Genomic DNA, 25,990 nt, shown 5'->3' on the forward strand with positions numbered 1-25,990 from the left:
CATTATATACATAATATACTGCACATTGTACAACATGATATGTAAATAAAAGTAAACTGCTGAGCCAACAGCTCAATTGATAAATGTCAGGGGATGGACAGCAGGTTAGCAGGACTCTTTTCTGTAATTTCCTGCGGCTGCCTTCTGCTGAGCACATTGGGTAAGTAGTTTCTGGGCTGCATGAAGTCATATCTGTGGCCTCAGACCCACCTGTAATAAGAAGACTACTTGACTAAGTAAATGTATGTATGTGTATATACACTCACTGGCCACTTTATTAGGTACACCTGTCCAACTGCTCGTTAACACTTAATTTCTAATCAGCCAATCACATGGCGGCAACTCAGTGCATTTAGGCATGTAGACATGGTCAAGACAATCTCCTGCAGTTCAAACCGAGCATCAGTATGGGGAAGAAAGGTGATTTGAGTGCCTTTGAACGTGGCATGGTTGTTGGTGCCAGAAGGGCTGCTGATCTACTGGGATTTTCACGCACAACCATCTCTAGGGCTTACAGAGATTGTTCCGAAAAGGAAAAAACATCCAGTGAGCGGCAGTTCTGTGCGCGGAAATGCCTTGTTGATGCCAGAGGTCAGAGGAGAATGGGCAGACTGGTTCGAGCTGATAGAAAGGCAACAGTGACTCAAATCGCCACCCGTTACAACCAAGGTAGGCAGAAGAGCATCTCTGAACGCACAGTACGTCGAACTTTGAGGCAGATGGGCTACAGCAGCAGAAAACCACACCGGGTGCCACTACTTTCAGCTAAGAACAGGAAACTGAGGCTACAATTTTCACAAGCTCATCGAAATTGGACAGTAGAAGATTGGAAAAACGTTGCCTGGTCTGATGAGTCTCGATTTCTGCTGCAACATTCAGATGGTAGGGTCAGAATTTGGCGTCAACAACATGAAAGCATGGATCCATCCTTCCTTGTATCAACGGTTCAGGCCGGTGGTGTCATGGTGTGGGGAATATTTTCTTGGCACTCTTTGGGCCCCTTGGTACCAATTTAGCATTGTTGCAACGCCACAGCCTACCTGAGTATTGTTGCTGACCATGTCCATCCCTTTATGACCACAATGTACCCAACATCTGATGGCTACTTTCAGCAGGATAATGAGCCATGTCATAAAGCTGGAATCATCTCAGAATGGTTTCTTGAACATGACAATGAGGTCACTGTACTCAAATGGCCTCCACAGTCACCAGATCTCAATCCAATAGAGCATCTTTGGGATGTGGTGGAGCCGACAAATCTGCAGCAACTGTGTGATGCCATCATGTCAATATGGACCAAAATCTCTGAGGAATGCTTCCAGCACCTTGTCGAATCTATGCCACGAAGAATTGAGGCAGTTCTCAAGGCAAAAGGGGGTCCAACCCATTACTAGTATGGTGTACCTAATAAAGTGGCCGGTGAGTGTATATATATATATATATATATATATATATATATATATATATATATATATATGTATGTGTGTGTGTATAAGTGTCCATGCATATGTGATATGTATATGCATATACTGTATATGTGATGTGTGTATGGTATGTATATACTGTATATGTATATATGCTGTATGTCTGTATATGGTACTTTATACATGTATTTATACTGTGTATATGCTGTATGTATGTGTGTATGCTACGTGTGTGTATATGGTGTGTTTATACTGCATGTGTAATAATATGATGTATATATACTGTATGTGTGTATTTGAAGTGTATATACTGTATGTATAAGTGTATACATTTATATATGAGTGTATAAATGTGAGTGATTGTATGAACATGTGTGAGTATACAAATATGTATGAGTCCATGCAGAAGTCTGCTATGAGCAGGGTCGGCTCCAGGTTTCAGTAGGCCCCTGGGCGACAGAGCCTCAGTGGGCCCCTTTGCAGTAAACTCATGTGGTGGCATTAAAAATTCTGAAACTATAAAGTCTTCTGTACCCTTAAATATTCCTTAGTCTATCATACGAAACAACCCCCCTCATTGTTATTTTATATACAGCCCCCAAATGGTTATTTTATATAAAGCCCTCTCACCCCCTATGGATTTATTATATATTGCCTCTCACCCCCATGGATTCCTTATTTACAGCCTTATGTGGGCCCGCAGCAGCTCTGGGACCTGGCACTTGCCCGGGTATGCCCAGTGCAGGTGCCGGCCCTGGCTATGAGGCCTAGTTATGCCCCTGCTAGTGAGCACATAATCCTTGTAGATTGCTGCTAATTTCTGGCCTTCAACTCATTAAAGTCATGTTTGTTGCATGAAGTATTCAGCATTTGTTATTTTTGATTCCTTCAATGATAGGAATGTAACCACTTTACCTCTTCACCTTCCAAAGTAATACTTTTTTTTTCCCATTTACAGCCCTGTACAGCAGATTGTTTTTTGTTTGCTTTTTTTTTCAAATTGCTAATGGCATTATGTTATGTTCTGAGAAGCTGAAAAAAATTTCAAAAGTGGAAGTACAATTAGAGAAAAAACAGTTTTGTCATTCATAATTGTGTAAAAAGGGAACATTACCATTATTCCACAAGTCAGAACGGTTATAAGTGTTTGAATGGTGAAAAAGCCATTATTCTGACATTTTGGGGGTCATTTACTAAGGGCCTGAATCGCGTTTTCCCGACGTGTTACCCGAATATTTCCGATTTGTGCCGATTCTCCCTGAATTGCCCCGGGATTTGGGCGCACGCGATTGGATTGTGGTGCATCGGCGCTGGCATGCACGCGGCGGAAATCAGGGGTGCGGCCGAACAAAAAACCGCCGCATTTAAAAATAAATATCTGTCGCGGAGCTTGCACTTACCTTCACTCAGCCCGGCTCGGTGTACTCCAGTGCGTTCCAGGGAACTTCAGCGGAGGAACTACCTTAATAAATCCCGGACGGACCCGAATCCAGCGCAGAGAACGCGCCGCTGGATCGCGAATGGACCGGGTAAGTAAATCTGCCCCTTTGCCTTTATTTTTGTTATAGCATTTACCATGTGGGGCGATTATTATATTGATTTAGCATTATGTCAATTTTTGGACTTCGATATCCCTGATTTGTTTATTTCTATATCCAAACTAGTACAGGGGGATTTTAGTTTTTAGATTTATTTTGTTTAATTTTTTTACTCTGTTCATAGACCTACTATTTGAACATTATGATCATTAGATCATTAGATTAAATTAATAAATAATAATCACTTTTGCCAGAGGCTGAACTGCTATTCTATAGTATAATTTATTTTATTATTGAATTGTGTAATTACTTGGCAAGATATAGATAATGTGGATACTAACAGCCAGGGGACAGATCTTTTGAACTGGTTGAAGGACTAAAAAAAACTTGAGATTGATCCAATCAAATACTTGGCCACAGTTCTTCTATTAGACAAAAAAGGCAGATCCCAAGAAGATAGGTCCAAGCGGACTACATGACTGCACTTGCTTTTGCCACTTCTACAAAAAAAATCTGAAAAATTGAATGAAATATGAGATTTTGCTAGGACTTCTGTAGCTATCCATTGATTTTTGGAAGCACTGGGAGCCACTGTGTTGCACTATATACAGTAAGAAAACATGGATAATACATACACACATATTGTGATGCTGTCTGAGTAAAGATCACTTTCTCCTTTGTCATGTAGGGGGTGAGATAATGACTATTCACATAGGCCACTGTAACTTTCCCCTTGGTTTAAAGGGCCACTGGCAGCTTCTACAGCATTAAACTACCAGCAGCCCCAGCCAGGGTGTGAAATATCTTTTCACGCAATCTCTCTTTCACCCCTTAAGGACACAGGCTTTTTTTTAGTTTGTTTTTCGCTCCCAGCTACAAAACTACAGGGCTCATTTCTGTGTAACAAATTGCACTTTGCAGAGATGGTATTTATTATTCCATGCCTTGTACTGGAAAGCAGGTGAGAAGTGGTGAGATCGATGAAAAACGGCATTTGCCCAATTTCCTGTGGGCTCAGTTTTTACTACTTTCACAACACCTCAACTTTATGCTTTGGTTCGGTGCAATCACTGGGATACTTAATTTATACAGGTGTTATTGTGTTTAAAAAAATTAAAACCTTGTGTATAAAAAAAAAAAAAAAATTAGTTTTGCCATCTTCTGGCAAATAATAACTTTTTCATACTTCAGTGTACGGAGCTGTGAGGTGTCATTTTTTGTGAGATGAGCTCATGTTTTCATTGTTACCATTTTAAGCACTTTTTATATGTTGCAAAATGGCAAAAAAGTGGCGTTTCGGACATCAGGGTACTATTTCCTGTAATAACTGTTATTATATTTTATAGACCACACATTTTGGGACACGGTGATACCTAACATGTTTATGTTTTATTTTACTTTTTATTTCAGTTCTAGGGAAGGGTTGGGGGGTGTGATTTGAACGTTTAGGTTCTATTTATTTATTAACTTAAAAAAAATTTAGTACAACTTTTTAGACCCCCTATGGCAGTGATGGCGAACCTATGGCACTAGTGCCAGAGGTCGCACTCAGAGTCATTTCTGTGGGCACCCAGGCCTTCACCCCAGGACTGAGTTCACCAAACAGGAACAAATCCATGAAATCTTCCTGCAGTCCTAGGCAATTTATGAAATGCTGCGCTCAGCCCTATTTTACAGTGGCTGTTTGGAACTGCTTGAAAATTGAGAAGGTGTTGAAAGAAGTGCATTATCTTTGTGGTCCTCCTACTGGACCTACCGTTATTCCTGTACAGAGAGACCCTGGTGAGAAGCTACAATGATAGTCTGAATTTGCCCTCCCTCTTCCAACTGTATTGGTGCCCTCAGGTGGCGGATACAATTGAAAGATGTGTAAGAACAGGTAGCTATAAGTTACTGCTTTAAATGGCACGTTGGCACATCAGGATAAATAAGTGGGTTTTGGTTGTAGTTTGGGGACTCGGTCTATAAAAGGTTCGCCATCACTGCCCTATGGTATTTAAACCCTGATTGATCCTACCATATACAGGCAATCCCCGGGCTACGTACAAGATAGGTTCTACAGGTTTGTTCTTAAGTTGGATTTGTATGTAAGTCGGATCTGTATACTTTATAATTGTAGCTCCAGGCAAAAGTTTTTGGGTATCTATGACTATTGGATTTTAAAAATGTTGGGTTGTTATAAGAATCAGGAGTAACAATAAAGCTTAATTACAGACACCTTTGATAACTGTTACAGCTGTTTATTGTAGCCTAGGACTAAAGTACAATAAATTACCAGAGGTCCGTTTGTAACTAGGGGTAGCCTGTAAGTCGGGTGTTCTGAAGTAGGGGACTGCCTGTACTGCAATACTACAGGCTGTCATGGTACTAACACCGATCGCGGGTGTTAGCGGTGCGTGTTTGCTGCAATATGTAGCAAACCTTATGTCTTTGTGATGAGGGCTCCTATGAAATGTGTGACCTATGAAAAATACACTTCCAAAATGATATGCAAATGTTCTTGCAAGGAGTCAACTTCATGCCGGGCCAGGAGACATCCTTATGTTGGGCTCTATGCCCCAATAACAAAAACATCTATATAAATCATGAGGTCATTAACTGCCAAAGCCTTTTTGTTTTCTATACTTTTACGTTTTTCATCCCCCATTCTCCAAAAGCCATCTAATTACTATTTTTCTGTGTACAGAGCTGTATGACGGATTGTTTTCTGCAGGTACAATTGTCCTTCCTTGTGTGAGAATTTAATACTCCATGCAGTGTACTTGGATGCTGGAAAAATATCCAAAATGTAGTGCAATTTAAAAACAAACAAACAAAAAAAAAACGCAGTTGTGCTATTTTCTTATGGGCTTCATATTTATGTCATATTTTGTGCGGTCCATATGGCACCTACCCATTATTCTTTGGGTCAGTACAATCACAGAGATACCAAATTTACATAGTTTTCGTTATAGTTGGATACCTTTAAAAATCTTTCCTACCAGTTTGGGAATTGTACAATCTTTTTCTGACTTTTGCAAAAGTGTGAAAAAATTTTAAAACCTGGCAATTTGGATTTTTTTTTTCTTTTAAAGGGTTTACCACATATTATTTTTAAAATATTATTTAATATTCTTATATTAAATATAAGAAGTCCCATGAAATGGTATTTCGGCATCATGGGACTACCAGGAATACCATGACATGTTGCTTGTTATTTTAACTTTTATCTTTGTTCATTTATTTTTGCTATTTTTTAGGCCCCTTAGGGTGTTGAGCCCAAGGTGTTCTGATCACTGATACAATATATTTTTCCAGTATGCTGCGATACAGTATATTGTATTGGATCCTGCCTTTGATTGGGTCTAATGCAATGCATCTTTGTGGCAATCCTGGTTCTGGTGCTGTATTTATGTGGTAATCTTGATTTGTGTAACGTAGCTATGTAGTAATATTGATGCTGATAATGTAGTGTATTAATGTTTGTTCTGGTAATGTATCTTGGTTCTTGTAACATATCTTTTATTGAGTCCTTGGTTCTGGTAACATATCTTTGTTGTAATCTTGGCCCTGGTACCATATCTATCTAGTAACTTTGGTTTCAATTCTCTTTCTATATAGTGTTCAGATTCTGACTTGAAGTTAATGCAATTAGTAGGTAAGTGTATAAATGTAGTTTCTACCAGGTGCCACCTTCATTCAGCTCACATTAATGGGGTACAATTCACAGCTTACAAGCCTTCAATATGTGTTTTTTTTACTTAAACTTGCAAATTTTACATCACAATTTGGCACAAATTCATCCAAGGTGCTTTAGAGAAAGTCCATATTATATAGAACCATCATCACATCATAGCAAGTTAGTTCAACAGACCTTGTGTGCAAGTCCACTCACCTGCAATGTTTCGTGGACCCCCCTCACTTGATGAAGGGGAAAATCCTCGAAATGTTGCAGGCGAGTGGACTTGCACACTAGATATGTTGAACTAACTCTGCTGTAATGTGATGATAATGTAATTCTGGTTTTATCATTTTATGGTCATTTTATATACAAGCAACATGAATGAATTTGTGTGAAAGTGTATCAAATGGATGCGAAATTTTGAAGTTTAATGAAAAAATGCATTTTAAAGGCACCTACGATGTGTGAATTCAACTTCATTTCTATGTAGTTATCTTGGTTCTGATACTATGGGGGATATTTACTAAGGGCCCGATTCGTGTTACCCGAATATTTCCGGTTTGCGCCGATTTCCCCTGTATTGCCCCAGGATTTTGGCGCACGAGATCGGATTGTGGCGCATCGGCGCTGCCATGCAAGCGACGGAAATCGGGGGGCGTGGCCGAACGAAAACCCGACAGATTTGGAAAAACCGCCGCATTTAAAAAAATTTTAAAAAAGTGTTGCAGGACTCGCGCTTATCTTCACAAGGTATAGGCTCTTCCATTCCGGCGGACCTCGGGGAACTTCAGCGCAGCAGCGACATCTGGTGGACGGCGGAGGAACTACCTTAGTGAATCGCCAGAAGACCCGAATCCACCGCACAGAACGCGCTGCTGGATCGCGAATGGGCCGGGTAAGTAAATCTGCCCCTATATCTTTGTAGCAATCTCGGTTTCAGACATGCATTAAACTTGGGTCTGGTAACAAATCTGAGTAATAGTCTTGGCTCTGGTAACATACTGTATCTATTTAGTCATTTGCGGTTTTGATGCTGTATCTATGTAGCAATATTAGTTCTGATGCCATATGTATGTAGTAGTTTGGTTCCGTGCAGTATCTATATAGAATCTTGGTTCTGGTCCTCTATCTATTTAATATGCTTGGTTCCCTGCTGTATCTTTGTAGAAAAATTGGTTTTGGTGTTGCATCTATGTAGTAAGATTGGTTTTGTACTGCCGCTGTGTAATATGTTTAGTTTCTGTTTAACTAGTTTTGTTATATTACTTTTTTTATGCACTAAATGTCAGGTCATTTAAAAACTATAGAGGGTTGGAGAGGCCACAATCTCTTTACAGCCCAAGGTCCTGTGATAGTCAGTAACATATGTTTGCAATATGGTGTAGTAGCATAAGAAAATTACCTCATTTGGCTTGTGTAAAAGCTTCTAACTCAGCGGTTCTCAACCTGTGGGTCGCGACCCCGGCGGGGTCGAATGACCAAAACACAGGGGTGGCGATTCTATTATGTTTTTGCCACGATTCGCGGCAAAAACTGAATAAAATGTGTGTAATAAGAACTCACTACTTTAGCAGGGGAGGGCTAGAACTGGGGGCAGCAGGGGAGGGCTAGAACTGGGGGCAGCAGGGGAGGGCTAGAACTGGGGGCAGCAGGGGAGGGCTAGAACTGGGGGCAGCAGGGGAGGGCTAGAACTGGGGGCAGCAGGGGAGGGCAAGAACTGGGGCAGCAGGGGAGGGCAAGACCTGGGGGCAGCAGGGGAGGGCAAGAACTGGAACTAGGGGGCAGTATTATAGTAGTTATATTCCTGTACATAGGTGGCAGTATTATAGTAGTTATATTCTTGTACATAGGGGGCAGTATTATAGTAGTTATATTCCTGTACATAGGGGGCAGTATTATAGTAGTTATATTCTTGTACATAGGGGGCAATATTATAGTAGTTATATTCCTGTACATAGGGGGCAGTGTTATAGTAGTTATATCCTTGTACATAGGGGGCAGTATTATAGTAATTATATTCTTGTACATAGGAGGCAGTATTATAGTAGTTATATTCTTGTACATAGGGGCAGTATTATAGTAGTTATATCCTTGTACATAGGGGGGCAGTATTATAGTAATTATATTCTTGTACATAGGGGGCAGAATTATAGTAATTATATTCTTGTACATAGGGGGCAGCGTTATAGTCGGTATATTCTTGTACATAGGGGGCAGAATTATAGTAATTATATTCTTGTACATAGGGGGCAGTGTTATAGTAGTTATATTCTTGTACATAGGGGGCAGCGTTATAGTCGGTATATCCTTGTACATAGGGGGCAGCGTTATAGTCGGTATATTCTTGTATATGGTTTGGGGTCACCGCAACATGAGGAACTGTATTGCGGGGTCACAGCATTAAAAAGGTTGAGAACCACTGGTCTAACTGGTCCCTTATTAAGCTATTATTAGTCAAATTAATGTAAAACTCCAATATAACTGCAGTGGGGGTTAGAATGGGGTTTGTTATATCCTTTAGTAACTTATGAAGTGAGCTGAATTTTGCATACTTTACTTACAGTGAAGGAACAGATAACCTAATTCCAATCTCATCCTACTACTTCAACTACTTGAACTACAGCAATATTACAGAAACCAGGGAGTAACCCTGAGCCTCTTCTCAAATTCTGTTTGGGTATTCACTGCAAATATTTTTTCTTTAATGGAAACATTATTAGATCCATATGTTCTCAGTGGGTTTGTATCTTGGTTGAGAGCATCAATGTGTCTTTTAGAAGTCTTCCTAAGGATTAGTTTCATAACAGGACAAACAAACCAGGTTTGCTTTACTGTTCTGTAAAATGTTTTTTTTGGATAAAACAAGATTCTACAGGATCGTCATCCTGTTGCCCGATTTCCTTTGACATCGGTTTTCTTCCCCGAAGTCTCTGCTGAATTCTGTCTTGCTAGTAAATTGGGCAGAAGCTCACAGAGGCATCAGATTATGGAGGACGGAATGAGGAGGAGCTTCAGGTGGACCAACCTGAGCCTCAGTGTTTCAGTGATCTAAAACTAAGACTTACAAGTCACTACTACTGGCACTATATATTAATAATCTAGGTGTTTTGTATAGCTAGTAGAGATTTTAACCACTGGCAGCTTGATGCTACTCCTTCCATTGAATTACAATGTACAACTCATTTTTTGTTTATTTGAGGAGTCTTTCCCTAAATTGTTTAAGAATTTCAAGGATGCCTCATTTGTGACTCATTAAATCTTGATAAGAAATATGAATAATAAAAAAAATGAAATCTTCATTTCCGTAGCACTGGACAGGTCATTTTAGTATCCACAGTGATGACTTGGTGAATGGCACATGATTTTGTCATTGACACATCACAACTTGAAATTGTTCAATGTGAAGCCCTTTCAGATTAAATGTATTGAACATTTTGCTATGAAGAACGGAACCTTCTTTGAGACACAGTATGTACAACATACAGAAATGGACCCCCTGATTTGCAGCTCAAATATACACAACGGCTGGCAAACTTTAATCCCACAAAAAGAAGGTGCAACTAAAAAATATAAATAAATAAATAATTAAATAAAGATGGCTTTCAGTTTGTATGAGTCTTCTAGGAGTACAACATGGACATGTTCAAAATCAGGTCCACGCTGAGTGTGTCCGTTCTGTAGAGAGCTGTACAACATACTAGATGCACATCAAAAGGTCCGTAAAATCCACAGTGTCCATGAAACGATTCTAGTGCATCTTATTTGTTACTTAGAAAGTTTCATGTTATTTAAAGGTTCATAATTCAATTAAAACCCTGATCATCTAAGTTTCTACATGGTAATTTTCTGGTCACAGCCTCACCTAGTTCCTATCTTTTCCTCTTTAGACCACAGCAACTATAGCATCCAACCATGCATGTCGCTTTAAACAGCAGTAGTCCTGCCTAAAAGAGGAATTGGGAAGATCAGCTGGCAGCCTCTAGGTATTCTGTGTAGACCCCCACTTCCAATTTCCGAGCCTGACCAAGATGGTCGTCTCACCCTCTGTGCTTCTTGAGGAGGATTTGTTGAAATTGGTGAACTTAGGGCACCTGGAAGTGGTTGCGTATGGGGTGTTCCTGCCAGATGTTGTTTATGGCTCAGTGGTTGCTCTGGTTTCACAAGCTCATCCTGAACTGTGAGAAAAGGACTGAGAATCTTCCTGTAGATACCTCGAGTGTCAGTCAAGACCTCACTATAGGGTGGGGGCGGTTCTGCCATAAGCAATGCCTCTTCATAACATGGTGGCTGTGACAAATCTGGTTCTGTAAAATCAATACAAATAAAGTCTATTAGATTATTATCCACTATAAGGAAATTACATATGGAGATATATATATATACAATTAAAACATTTTCATCAATGTAACATGTTGTGGTCAATATCAGTAGCCATATTACTAAGTAGCCATATTACTAAGTCTGCATGTCACCAACAATACATACCACCATCGACTCTTCATTGCCTAAAGGGCTTCTGTTTTCCCCATCTCTTAGATCAGAATTAAAACTTATACAACTCCAAATGAATAGGTGGAAGATGGTTTGAGGTTTATACCCTATGAGTTATGAGTAACTCAGAACACGGAGAGGGCCATAGTATAGCTAGGTAGGTGAGGCGTAGAATATTTTTAATATTCAGGTGCACTGAATAATGGCCATTGGTCCTGAAATGCCACCTTGACCTTAAATGGTCAACAACTTTTCCACAAACGTTACTAAAATCCATAGTGAACACAAAAAACTTTGTAACATATCTCATTCTCACTTTAGCTCTTTTCATACTTCCACCTTCCTAATGTGTTTTTACTCTGACATTTCTAAGCTTATTGAGCTGCCAGTTTGCACAGAACTGCTATGCAGAAGGTATAGGGGAATAGTCACAGCTGATCTCATACAGAATGAGGTAGCTGAGAGCAAACTACCCAGAATGAAGAAGCAGCAGCACTTCTTATAGGGAACATGGCATTAACACACCCAAAATAAATACTCCACAAAAAACGTGATTAAAAAGCATTGCCTTTATCCCCAAGGGTGCGATCACACGTATCACTTTGATTCCGTTTAGAAGTGGAATCAAAGCGCACAGAGGAGTATCATGCGATCGGTAACCAGCACCTGACATCTTGTATTGTTTAAATGCAAGACACTTGGTTCTGGTTACTGCACCCTCATTGGGCCCTTGCCATTGCTGCAATGTTAAAAAATCAGTTTTTATATTTATATGGAACTCACCTGAAGGTGAGTCCAATCACAGTCCTGCATATTCATTGTTCCCTGCACTCTACTGCCTCCCTGTTGCTCTGTTGCTGATTGACAGGCCTCACTGCTACCATCAGGCAGCCAGTATGGAACTAGTACTTAGGGACCATCTGCCAATATTCTTCTACAACCATATACAGCTTACACAGTGCCTTGCTGGAAAGTGAGAGAGATAGACAGTGGATTTGTGTTACTCCGCTCTGCTACATCATTAACCATTCACTCAGGAAGGAGGGGGTCAGAGTGACTGGCTATGGTCGGAGAAATTAACCACAACAGAGGGGCAGATTTATTAAGTGTCTAAAAGTCAGAATATTTCTAGTTGCCCATGGCAACCAATCACAGCTTCCCTTCAAAATATTCATGAGCACTGGTAAAATTAAAGCTGAGCTGTGATTGGTTGCCATGGGCAACTAGAAATATTCTGACTTTTAGACACTTAATAAATCTGCCCCAGAGAGTCTTGTGTTGAAGGGGACTGGGTTTGCAGTGCGAGTGAAGAGGTGGAGTATAGAGACTGTATACTGCAGCTTCATGCCTCCATGACTGGAAAAAAGGACATCAATAAAATGCATCAGTGGAATGTGTATAAAGACATCTAAAAGGTACTTTGTGTGGTTTGTGTGTGTGTTTACGTGGGGGACAGGGTTACGCTGGTGACAGGTTCTCTTTCCAAAGTCCAGTGAAAGCAAAGATGTGTTCTTTATTAACAGAATATTGTAACATTTGGACATATTAGGGGTTATTTATCCCTGGTTTTGCTGGGCTTTTTGGGCGTAAAAAAGGCTCAAATAAATTGCATTGAGGTTTTCATTGCTAAAAAGTCAAACAGGACTTTTTCTACCACTACTTCACTATTCTGGCGTAAACCTAGAACTACTGGTAGTGCAATGCGTGCACACTAACTACAATCCCCTGCTGGTCTATGTGCTGGGACTTTTTTATGCATTTTACAACTTTTTGAATAAAAAAATCCCAGACAGCAAGTAGATCATAACATTTATTAAAGGGCCATGCATCTGACGGGTAGCGGAGCTTCAAAGGCAGACATAGAACTGTCCCAAGGAGCCGGCCTCATAATAAATAACTCCAAAATGTTAAAACGTTCCATTATTCTGTGGATAAAAAAAAACACACTTTTAAGGAGTGCTGCTGCCTTTCTTCATTTTGGATTCTTGCCAGTAACAAGGACCAACAGCTGCAGGAACCCGGACCATAGGAGTGCTGTCTCATTCCCATATAACTACCCAGTGCAGAGCATCTTTATACATGACCATGATTCTAGGGCCAAACTACTGTAACATATCCAGTATACCACATGGATTTAGGCTTCTGCCACATGTGAACTCACAAGCTTTCTGTGACTAGATTTACGCAGCTTCTTTTTTACAAAAATAGCGCAATGTCTGACTGAGTGTGAGTGGTACTGAAGCTCATTCTCATTGAGGTATCTGGGGCTGTGCTGCTACACACACAACCTCTAGAATAGCATGGAGCAATGCTTGGTAACCCCTTCCATCATCATCATCACAAATAGTTAACAGAATGGCCCTTGAATAGAGTATATTTTTTATGGATATTTTTCTTTAAACAATATTTCTGCACAGTTTTTTGTAAAACAAAAATGTAAATCAGGGCTGTTAAAGTAACAAGTTCTGTGTATGTACTATACACATCTGCATCTTTGTGGCAGTAGCTGTCACTTCATCTTTTTCTCGAGAGATCCATTTACATACTGTTACTATGGAATAATGTATAAGCCTTGTACCTGTGCAGAATACATTGGTAATCATTATCCTTGTTACCTGAAATGTGACCTGTAAATGCTCATCCTAGCTGATCCACGCACTCATTTTACACTGACGAGTGTCACAATCAGTTGTCTTGACCTTTTTATTGTCATTTCAGTAATACAGGCGGTCCCCTACTTAAGGACACCCGACTTACAGACAACCCATAGTTACAGACGGACCCCTCTGCCCACTGTGACCTCTGGTGAAGCTCTCTGCATGCTTTACTACAGTCCCAGACTGCAATGATCAGCTGTAAGATGTCTGTAATGAAGCTTTATTGATAATTCTTGGTCCAATTACACCAAAAATTTTGAAACTCCAATTGTCACTGGGGCAAAAGAAAAAAAATTGTCTAAAACTTCCATTATAAAATATACAGTTTCGACTTACATACAAATTCAACTTAAGAACAAACCTCCAGACCCTATCTTGTATGTAACCCGGGGACTGCCTGTACATTATTTGTAACACTTGGGGTTCATTCACTCTCCTATGGGCATCCCGCCGTGTGCTGGAGGTCACCCCTCCTCACTCCATAGGAAACAGCAGCGCACGGCCGCACACTTGCAAAAAGATAGAACATGCTCTATCTTTTTGCGGTGTGCGGCGCGGATCACACACAAATTTACCCCCGCATGTACATCCCCATGAACAGCCGTGTGAATGAACCCGTGTATTGAATTGTTGCAACCATAAGACAACTCATAAGACACCGTCATGCAGGGGCGGACTGGGTATTCAACCCACCGCGCTGACAGGTCTGGGGCCGATCTGGGGCTGGTCGGGCCGACCGCAGGTGAGGCACCACACTAGCAGGCAGCGCAGTGCTGGTGCTACGCAGCTGCTGATCAGTGCAGGGCCGACAAGAGTACACAGTACAATGAACACTGTGACGTCACTTCTCTAAGGCCGGCTGGCTGGTCAGCGGTGTGCGGAGCATGAAGCAGTCCTGCACTGGCATGCACAGACATCATCCTACCTGTGCTGTGCTGCGCACCAGGAGCTTCCGCCTCACAAGGAGCGGCCTGAAGAAGCAGAGTGGGAGCATGTGCCAGTGCCAGCTAGGCGAGGCATGGCCCCTGGATCCTTTTGCCTAGGCCCCGGTTGTCCCTTGGCAGCATCACCTGATATTGGGAGCACGGGGCTGAGCATTTTTTCCTGTATGTTCTTACAGATTTATGCATGAAATTTGCATGAAAGACTCGCTTAAAAATTGCACATAATAGATGCGGATTTTCTGTATGACAATCCACACCATGTACAGATGGCCTCAAAGGGGTTTTCCCATGAACAAAAGTTAAGCCCTATCCACAGATAGAGATTAATGGAGCAGAAAGGCCATCTGCTCCATTAGTCTAACGGAGCCCTCATTTTTGCGATCTGTGGGGGTCTCAGCACTGAGAACCCCACTGATCAGTAAGTTAGGCCCTATCCACAGGACCCATGTATGTATCTGAAATCACAGCAGGACTTCTACTCTTTCCCATGCCTCCACAGATGCATGATATGATTTCATACATACATACATGGGGTAGACATTAGTGATGTGTCATTGGTGAACAACGTGAGCCGGCTCTCCTCACTGAGCTGATGGCTCATTTAACCCCGCCCCTAACCACCTCACCACGCCCCTTTTAACCTGATACAATCGGGTTAAAAGTGGTGTGAGATGGGGTGATTGACTGGCCTGCGGCCCCATATTATATATTTAATAGGGAGCTGTTTAGGAGCCAGAAGAGCCGGCTTTTCTTAGTGAGCGGAGCCTAATAAGCCAGCTCACTAAGGAAAGCTGTAATTCCCATCACTAGTAGACATTGCATATGTAAGTGGGTATAGGACCTTAGATGACATAACCTTTGTCACATGACGTGAAGGTGCCAATGATGTATCAGAACTCTTTCTCTCTCAATGTTCCACACAGCAGCATGTCTTAGCAGTGAGACTTGTCAATCAGGAACAAGTAAAATTTAAAATGCAGGACTCACTTAGTGTGACATACTTTTCTAAACTGATCTTTTTAAACATCGCAGTCATGGAAAGGAGCCCTTTAGGGATAAGGGCAATTCTTATTAATCAGAGTTTTTAATTCAATTTTTTATTTTGGTTGGGTTAATTTAATTGTCAGGTTCTCTTAAAACTTATATAAATTACTGAAATGATTCAAAATGGTGACAGAGGCATTTTTAAACTAAGCATAACATAGACTGTTGGGACCTGTCACCAGCTAAAAATGACATTCCTGGTGACAGGTTTGCTTTAAATCGGAGCCCTGACAGATACCTACCAGTGTAAAAAAGAAGTAGACAAGAGGACTACAAGACACTCCCAGAACCCAATACAAGAGTGCTGGGAGTCCCAACATTTGAAAAGTGCATTACCTAATGGGCCTTATAAGCAATTTTATCTGCAAATTTTGCCAAAGTCAGATAATGTAAATGTTTTATGTCTTAAGCTATAAGATCTAATCAGACATATCATGAAGACATGGCCTTGAGGAAGTGATGTAAGAGCCTGCAATGGTAAGGAAGGCGGAAGACTGCAGAATACAGTATATGATACATGGGGGGAAATGTCAGAATATCATATTCTCGCGCACAAGGGCAATCCAGAAAGTTGTGATAGTAGAAGAAAGGAGACAGTGGTCGAGCAGGAGAGGATTTGTCTAAAGTTTCTCAGTCAATCAGCATTCTATAAGTAATGGCTTGCTGGATGGGTCATTACTAAAAGCTCAATCACCAATTTTGCATTTCTGCAAACCAAAGGTCCTTAGACCAAGAGAGATAAAACTTTTATTTTTGATATACTTTAAAATTGAGTAGATGCATGAGTCTTGTATGGGTATATCAAAAATAAAAGTTAATTTTTATCTCTCTTGGTCTAAGGAGCTTTGGTTTGCAGAAATGCAAAATTCGTGATTGAATACTAAAAACTGTAGGTCCAGACCATACAAGTGGTCTTAGGTTTATCTACCCCCATTCCTTTGCGATTACTAAAAGTTAGCTCCAGTTAGCCTCCTGGTTAGTTGGTCTGGCCAGCCTTCTGGCCAGTCTGGCCAGTAATAACACCTGCAGTATCATATGCCTAGCACTAGAGGGTTAACATGTAATGTTTATGTTTGATGTTGCAATATTTGTAATCCTTTTTGCAGCCTCAGCCTAGTGATTGGTGAAGCTTCTGCAAAAGTCTATAAATATAAACTCATTGCAAGGCTCTGGGGTCAATGCTATTAGGTACTTCTCCCAGCTCGTTAGGAGGCAGGATCAGGTCAGCCCATACCATGGTGACTGCCACCTTGCAGCCCGAGCAGGAGAGCAAAACCGTGCTCCTAACACTGGACTAGGGCCGAGGTACGCTCCCAAATTCCAGATCCACAGTCAACCAATCTTATTGGGAGGAAAGCCTATTACCTGCTGCTTCATTAAACTGTGTGTCATTAACCCCTTAAGGACGGAGGGTTTTCCGGCTCATTTCTCGCTCTCCAACTTCAAAAATCCATAACTTTTTCATTTTTCCGTGTACAGACCTGTGTGAGGGCTTATTTTGTGCGTAACAAATTTTACTTTCCCGTAATGTTATTTATTTTAACATGCCGTGTACTGCGAAGCTGAAAAAAAATTCCAAATGTGGAAAAATTGAAAAAAAAACGCACGTGCGTCACGTTCTTGTGGGCTCAGTTTTTACGACTTTCACTCTTCGCTCCAAATAACACGCCTACTTTATTCTTTGGTTCGGTGCGATCGCGGTGATACCAAATTTATATAGGTTTTATTGTGTTTTAATACATTTTCAAAAATTAAACGAATGTGTACAAAAAAGAAAAAAAATTTTTTGCAATCTTCTGACGCTAATAACTTTTTCATACTTTGGCGCACGGAAATGTGTGAGGGGTCATTTTTTGCGAAATGAGGCGACGTTTTCATTGCTACCATTTTGAGGTCTGTGCGACATTTTGATCATTTTTTATTTCATTTTTTATGTTATGTAAAAAGGTATAAAAGTCGCATTTCGGACATTTGGGCGCCATTTCCCGCCTCGGAGGTCACCGCCGGCCGTAACCGTTTTTATATTTTGATAGATCGGGCATTTTGGGACGCGGCGATACCTAATATGTCTGTGATTTTTACTGTTTGTTATGTTTTATATCCGTTCTAGGGAAAGGGGGGTGATTTGAACTTTTAATATTTTATTAATTTTTTTTATTTTTTAAACTTTTTTTTTTCTTTTTTTTTTCACTATTTTTTAGACCATCTAGGGTACAATAACCCTAGATGATCAGATCGCTCCTACCATATACTGCAATACTACAGTATTGCAATATATGGCGTTTTTGCAGGTCTTACATTACAATGAGCCACTGGCTCATTGTAACGAACCTGCATAAACCATGTAGCCTCGTGTCAAGAGAAGACCCGAGGCTACCATGGTAACCGATCGCCGCCCCCCGATGACGTTCGGGGGCGTGGCGATCGAAAAAAAGATGGCGGCGCCCGCGCGCCGCCGTCTTTTAAACGCCGCCCGCGACTTTGCGGGCGGCGTTTAGAGGGTTAATAGCCGCGATCGGTGCAAGCACCGACCGCGGTTATTAGCGGTGGGGGTTTTGTGCAAAATGCAAAAACCCCCACCTCTGTATGAAGAGGACTCAGCCCGTGAGCCCTCTTCATACTTCCCTTATACCTCTGCGCCGTAGAGCTACGGCGCAGAGCGTTAAGGGGTTAAAGAGATTGTGAGTTTTTGTTCCAGAATTTTGTCTCCATGTGTGATTCCTGGCTGATTCTGCTAAAACCATGGCCTCCCCTTCACTTCCTGCCAAGGGATCTATTATCACATGTACACAGGGAGTACCCCAGGGGATCCCTTCACTATACTGCAGCCTCCCCTCTTTTTGCATCTCCCCATTGGCCCTGATGGGCATGGATGAGGTCTGTTCACCTGGACCAAGTTACCTTGTAGCTAGGCAACACTACAAGTCAGCAACTCCGGTCCCAGGGAATCCAGATGCACCCAAACTGCACTCAGGCCCCGGTGGGGTAACATTGCATATATATTTGATAACACTCAGGCAAGATATCCCAGATACCAGTACATACAGTGTCAGGGGTCCAGACCTCTTGTGTATTGGGTGTGTATATGCTGTATGCGTGTATATAGTATTGTGTTTGTGTGCATTTGCTGTATGCGTGAGTAATATGTATATGCTCTATATGTGTTTGCATATGTGGTGTGTATATGCTGTATGTCTGTGTATATGCATGAATGCATATGGTACTGTTTTAATGTGTGTATACATACTGGTGTGTGCCCTCTCTGGTCAATCCACTCTTCCTTAAGGTTCCTATGCTTTTGTTTTTAAGTAAAAAAGGCTTTAAAATTATGCAAATCAGACTGAGGGGCTTTAGCGCCTATGGAGCCTGGAGCCCCCAGGGCTCATTTGCATAATTTTAAAAGCCTTTTTTGTAAAAACAAGGGCAAAAGAAGATAAAAGAAAAGCAGATCATGTCATAGCGGGCAGATTCATCCTGGTGGTAGATGTTCTTTAAATATATTTAGTGCTTCCTAATACTGTGTATGTTGGGTTAGAATTAACTAGATTTGGCCATTTGATGACATTTCATTCTATTACGATTTATTTTCAGTTTTTTTTCATACAGTTTTTATTATCAGCATTATCTTTCCCATTTTAAACATTTATTTGATCTTTATTATAAGATCTTTACTTTGCTGCTCCTCATTTAAAGAGTCCAGTATTTGTCTTTTGGAAAGCTATCAATTATTTTAAAAAATCCCAGAGATTTCCTAACTGACCTATATTAAAGGAGCAAGGGGAGGCAGTGTAACAGTCTATAAAGCCAGATAACATAAGGGGTAGGGTAGCCCCTCAGACTCATAAGCATAATTACAAATGTTGATTTTAGAAGGAAGGAGGCTATGCATAACAAATATAAGAATATTAACAAAGTCACAGTGCCTGGAAAGTGTCCCTAGTTTATCATACTTGATTTTGATGGTAGATTTCCTTTAAGAACAGCCTGACCTCACTGCTGCCAAGCTTGTGTTCTCCAAGAACAGCTTATGCACACGCAAGAGCTCAGCAAGCAGCCTGCTTCAGATTACTGGGGTCATAAATGGCAGTGAATTAGAGGAAAGGGGACCAGAGAGATGGACAGGAAGTGCCCAATTTATACTGCAGTCTCATAATGTCATATTCGTTTGTTGTGTTGAAAATCGGAACCAATTTATTTGATCAAGTTTCCTGTATGCGTGGAATGAAATAATGGCATAAAGAATATATGACAATTTTGTGACATTGTAAAGCCCACGACTAATTGTATTATCATATAATAGAGGTCAATGATGCTAACTCAAACCCTGTTTTTGCTTTACTAACTTGCCATGCACATTGCTATACATAGGAAAACCTGAATTGGTGAGATATGAGTGATTTTAGGGCTCTCGAGTTGCCTACTACACGGTGACAAAGAAATGGCAAAATGGCAAAGAAAACAGAAAGGATGGGTGAGCTCAAGCAAAATAAACTGGTGTTGAAAAATGTTTACTCCCTTTATCCATTAAGAACAAATGCACATTTGACTCTACCAAGAGCGCATGTATACAGAAGTATCTGCCAACAAATTCTGGATCACATCTATGTATAGAACTCTACCATCTGGAATCTCCTTATCTTAGTAGATCCAGTGGTAGATTCCCCAGTGCAGCGTGATACAGGCTCTGTGGTTTTTAAAGCTGCTTATGGCCTCCTTTGTACTTGAAATTGATCTTTTGTACTATAAAAATTATCAGCAGAAGCTACTGGAGGCGTCATACTAGCCCCTCCTAGCTCCTGGGGGGCTATGACATTTACATGTCCCCAGTAACACTGCAGAAATTCCCCTTAAGTGATGCTGAGCCAACGGTGAGGTGGGAGCCACTGCACATGCACGGGCCTGTACCACCTGCTTCATCATCATTGCGGGTGTACAAGGGGCGTCTCCGCTAGGCTACTGGGGGCCCCAGGAACTAGGAGAAGCTCACAGTAACCTCTCCAGATAATTTTCATATTACAAAAGATTGATTTAAAGTACAAAGAAGGCAAAAGGTCAACATAGCTTGTATGTTCTCTACGTGTTCTCGTGGGTTTCCCCTGGGTCCTCCCACACTCCAAACCATACTGGTAGGGTGATTAGCTTGTGAGCCCCATTGGGGACACAGACCGATTGGGCAAGCTATGTGCCGGTTGTGTAATCTGTGTGCGCTATATAAATGAAGAATTATTATTATTATAAAATGATGGTTCCCCTAATCCCAGTCTTGAGGCAATTTGTAGCTCCCTTCAGTTACTTCTATGAATAGCTGAGCCCTGCTTGGTTATTCCTTGGGCTCCCAAAAAGCAGAATGAAGAGAGACTGGCGATCAAGGGACCCCATTCTTGAGACAGATAGGGCAGTACCCATACCTATGGGACATTTAATGCATATCTTGTTAATATGTAATAAACATCCATGATGGGGAGCACTACTTAAAGCATGTGTGTGGAGAAGGGTGGAGGCAGAAGTATTTTGTCAGTAACCTTACAACTTTTCCATAAGAGATTAAATTCTCACCTTGACTCATGGAAGGAATGTCCCTGTTAGAAGCACTGGGCGCAGGGCCTATGTATATACAAAAAAAAAGATATATCACTTTCTTCCGTTACACAGCACTGATCTTTTAACAACATATATTTGTTGGTTTTTACCCTCTTACCATTCCGGCGGGTGGCAGACCAAGGTCGGGCCTGTGCTGCTGGGGGTGGTGGTTGAGTTGCTGCCTGGGCACGGATTCTGTGTGCCACAGGGATGCGTGGGCTGCTGACATATTCCTCATACTGAAGTGGCTCAATCTGTACAGAACGTAAACTCTGCTCCCGCAGCCTCTCCTCCCTGCGTCGCTTCATGCGACGCCTGAGAAAACTACAGAGACAGCACAGTAATACTATCAGCCCCCAGATAAGCCAAAATCCAGCAAAACAACTAAGAAAAGTGTATGTGCCCTGAGACATAACCATCTTATTCTGCCATACAGAGGGGCAGGAACCCCCAAACACGCACTGCAGATTTACAGATGGGGGCACCAGCGTCAGGTATTCTTTGTGCAAAGATGGCATATCATCCCTGGCTCTTCCTTTCTGTAATCTTATTATCCATGGCTTCAGTTCTTTTCATGTTGTGCGGTGTTCTTTCGATTTCTTCCGCCCATGAATCTAATTATTCACCAAATGTTTCTTTTGGGCAGTCTGAAATGCCTCTGTTTATGGCCAGCTGTCATGTGGCAACCCTACAGCTCGAGTGCGTGTTGTGGTGGGCACAGCTTCTGAAGATTAGCCAGTTCTACGGTGGTAAACATATTGCTTGATATGAGAAGATTGTCTTAGATTTATTTAGAAATCAGTCAAGGTTTGCTTATGGTATCCATTGATATGTGTAAATGTCCATATAGCACATTCCCTTGTTTTACCATTGTTGGCATTGTCTTGAGACTGTCCACGATGTTTTATCCCCAGTGCTTTATCTGAAAATGAAACATACAAAATCACAATATGCACATAATAAGTAAGAAAACGTATCCATCTAATATTGATCACATATACCAAAATCAATATTAGCAACCAAGATTACCACTTTAAAAGGCGTCCATGTAACTTGGGTTTTAGTCAAGCATCATTTAGCCATCAGCTATTCTTTTTGACCCTACTATACATATGCCCACGGACATATCCCATTTAAAAAGCACAAATGCAAGGACTGCTGCCAGTTCTGTTAAAATCCTACATCCCCAAATTCCTTCTTACTCACTATTGATAAACATCTATGCTCCCATGTAGCAGCAAAATTCCTACAAGGTAGGGAGAAAAATACAAATTTAACATGTAAAAGTTCTAAAAAAGGCGCCCCCTGCTGTTACCTCTCACTGCGACACTGCCGGTTTCTTTAGTGAGGCTGTTGGTGTCAGGCATGCTTGGTAAAGCTCTCTGTTCTACTGGATCTATCTCAGCCAGTGGCGTAACTTGAAGCTGATGGGCCCCAGTGTGTGCCAGGCCCCCGACTATAATGTATGGTATATAATACTAGTCTCCTCATATGGGAAATCAACACCCTATGGGCCCCCTAAGCCTCTTGGGCCCGGTTGCGACCGCACCCTCTGCACCCCCTCAATTTATGCCCTGCTCTCAGCATAGTGTTAGGCCCCATGCACAGTAAGGGCAATGATCTGGCTTCACAAATTGCAGCCACATCATGGCCCTCAAATAGGTCCATAACACCCGATCCTGTCTGAATTAGTGGCTCAGCTTCCTATAGAGAGGGGAAGCTTTTCTCTACCCAGTTGTGTGTGTTTGGTTAAAGGGGTATTCCGGGAATATGAACGTCTGACACAAAAACCCATGATATAAATAAATGAATACAACAATGCTCAATGTCATTAGTCACAAAACGGAGCTTAAATAATTTGATTTTATGATTTACAAAATTTATTGCCTCTCTAAAGTAGGTGGAGTTATCACAAAGATGGCTGCCACTGGAAACTACAAGTTCCATGATCCTTTAGTTCTCAGTAACTTCTCCTCCCTCTTATGCTCTGCTCCCAGTGATGATGTAAAAGACTTTCTTGCTCTGTTACCATAGTAATGATGTGTAACTGCCATCACCACAACACTGACCATACTGGATGCACTGCAACCAACTGACTACAGCCAAATGTAGTGGTGATCACATGACCTGCCCAGGCAGGTGCAGGACATGTGATGTGGACATGTGACCAGCAGCCATCTTCTGTCCTGCAACGGACCGCGCGGAGGAAATTTACGGACTGATTAAAGGGCCAGTAGCATTTTAATTCTTCATTACAGTCTATGTCATCAGCAGTTTTCTGCTAAGAGAAGCAAAATTTTAAATTACAACTAATTACACATTAGCTTATATTTTGAGTGCCCACATGTATATGAATTATGCTGATTCCTGGAATACCCCTTTAAGGTTCTGATTTTGTGAAGTACATAGTTGTGTGCAAGAGGCCTTAGGGTGCTGCCACACGGTACGTTCTTGGTCCGTTTTTAAACGGACTGAAAACACATGCGTTTTGGTATGTTTACTATGCGTTTGGCTGGTTTTAATCCGTTTCATAGCTGCCTACACTAGAAATGAAGATAAACAGCCAAAAGTGTGGTAAACATACAAAATGAATGCATTTTCAGTCCGTTTAAAAACGGTCAAAGAACGCCGTGTATGACAGCACCTTTACTGTGTGACCTGGTCTCCACTACTAGGTTTTCCTGCTGTCCTTACACCTAAGCCAACAGCGCTATCAGGGTGCAGCCATAGAGGGACGGGTAGGGCTTTTCTATTAGTTATTGCCCCCAACGGCGAGTCCAGAAAGAGATATCACAGCCATATTTCTGCCAGATTGTTAGTGACTGCTATAATTGTAAGACAATTATATATACTGTAGGTGGAGGGTTACTGCACATAACAATGCACCACCTGTGGTAGGATGTAGTGCATTATGGGGCTTGTAGGAAACCACAATTAAGTGCTCACTTGAACAGCAGCTAAAAGATTACATATTTATTTAAATCCAGTGAGTATATAGCAGAGCACTGCTAGAGACTAAATAGCCCACTTGTAATACAACCAGTTTATGGATGCCCATTCTCCTTATGAAGGACTGGTTACAGATCTGTCCAGGCGGGATGTACTTTTGTAAAAGCAGTTTAGCAGGTCTGCTCTAAAGGCCTGAATGAATGGGGACTGAGTAAGGAACAATTTTTAGGGACTAATCTGTTTGATACCACCCTCATCATACTACTTATGCCACTCGTGGTTTGTGTGGTACCAGTATTTGTGGCATCCCTGTCCCAGATGTGTCAATGTATCAACCCTTTGTCATTATAGTTACTTTATTCAGACTTTTTAGTGGATAATTATCCTATTAGGAGTAGTACTCTTGGTGGTTCTGGCCACATCCCTCCATAGGTCATGCAACACTGCAATAAACGCAATAGCAGAAATAGATCAGTGGATGTGAGGTTTTTTTTTCAACAACTGTGACGTCTGACAGGAATGAACATGGCTGGCTTTTGTGCTGTGCTCCCACATTTTTCCTTCTCAGCCTCCACATCTTATTACAACTAATTACGCTGGCTCACAATCTGTACAGAAAGAGCCCAGGAACCTGCTGAGCGATGGAGAAAAGCATCAACAACAGGCAGCTTTAGGACCTCCACCCCCTCCCCAAGTCATATTTCCATGTCCACACCTGAAACCAGTATTGTGACCTTAGCTGCTCAGTGAATGCATCGCTCTGAATAGTCTGTGATCAAGAGCTGAAAAAAAACTATTTTATGTTACATCATTATAAATGCAATTGCCGTGGCTAATAAAATCAGAGGCACATGTAGTGATAAAAGCCAAAGCTTCGCATAATCTGGATCTATACTGGACCTAGTATGGATCTTGTTCTTCCGACTTCTGTTTAGTGCTTGAATATATACATATTTCTATATCCTATTGCAATTCTCATGGTTTTAGCATATATTTCCACTTTTGATGTTTGATCTTAACTACTTTTTTCAAACTTTTTTATACTACATGGTATATATATATACTTAGTTATTTTTGTAGTACAATATAATGGACCTGATGAGGGGAATAGCTCATTCCACAAATGTGTTGTCCTGCTAAGCCTACTTGTATCACAATAAAGACTTCTTTATAGCTTATACCACTATTTAATTCTCGAGCAGCGCGTCAAGTAACCTTGTTGTGATGCATTTTTTCTTTGTGTCTGATTTGCAGTTTAATTTTTTTTTACTTTAACCCCTTAAGGACCAGGCCCTTTTTCGTTTTTGCGTCTTTATTTTTCACTCCCCACCTTGTTTTCTGCATAACATTTTGCACTTCATAGTGATGGTATTTAATATTCTATGCCGTGTACTGGGAAGCGGGAAAAAAATTCTGAATGCAGTGGAAATGATGAAAAAATACACTAAATGACATGTCTACTTCATTCATTAGGTTAATACAATCACGGGGATACCAAATTTGTATAGGTTTTATAATCTTTTCATACATTTACAAAAATTAAATCCTCCTGTCCAAAAAAAAAATTCTTCATTTTGCCGTCTTCTGGCGCTAATAACTTTTTCATAATTTAGTGTACAGAGCTGTGGGTGGTATCATTTTTTGCGACTTTTAATGACGTTTTCAATGCTTTTATTTTTAGGATTGTACAACCTTTTGATCA

The 25,990-nt window shown here is 41.1% G+C and overlaps 1 protein-coding gene across 4 annotated transcripts in view; it reads right to left on the reverse strand.

The window, feature by feature from the left end:
* Window positions 1-6,888: 6,888 nt before the first annotated feature.
* PRR7 (proline rich 7, synaptic) overlaps window positions 6,889-25,990 on the reverse strand; it is a 40,537-nt gene continuing 21,435 nt past the window's right edge. For all 4 annotated transcript variants that reach the window (XM_072146020.1, XM_072146017.1, XM_072146019.1 and 1 more), the window contains exons 2-4: window positions 21,458-22,261; window positions 21,316-21,363; window positions 6,889-10,927 (exon numbers count right to left, since the gene is read on the reverse strand). In XM_072146020.1, coding sequence (XP_072002121.1) covers window positions 10,548-10,927; window positions 21,316-21,363; window positions 21,458-21,857 — 828 coding nt within the window. In that variant the 5' untranslated portion in view covers window positions 21,858-22,261 and the 3' untranslated portion in view covers window positions 6,889-10,547. The remainder of the gene's footprint in view (window positions 10,928-21,315; window positions 21,364-21,457; window positions 22,262-25,990) is intronic.

This window comes from Engystomops pustulosus, chromosome 4 (assembly GCF_040894005.1).
Source record: "Engystomops pustulosus chromosome 4, aEngPut4.maternal, whole genome shotgun sequence".
NCBI lineage: Eukaryota > Metazoa > Chordata > Amphibia > Anura > Leptodactylidae > Engystomops > Engystomops pustulosus.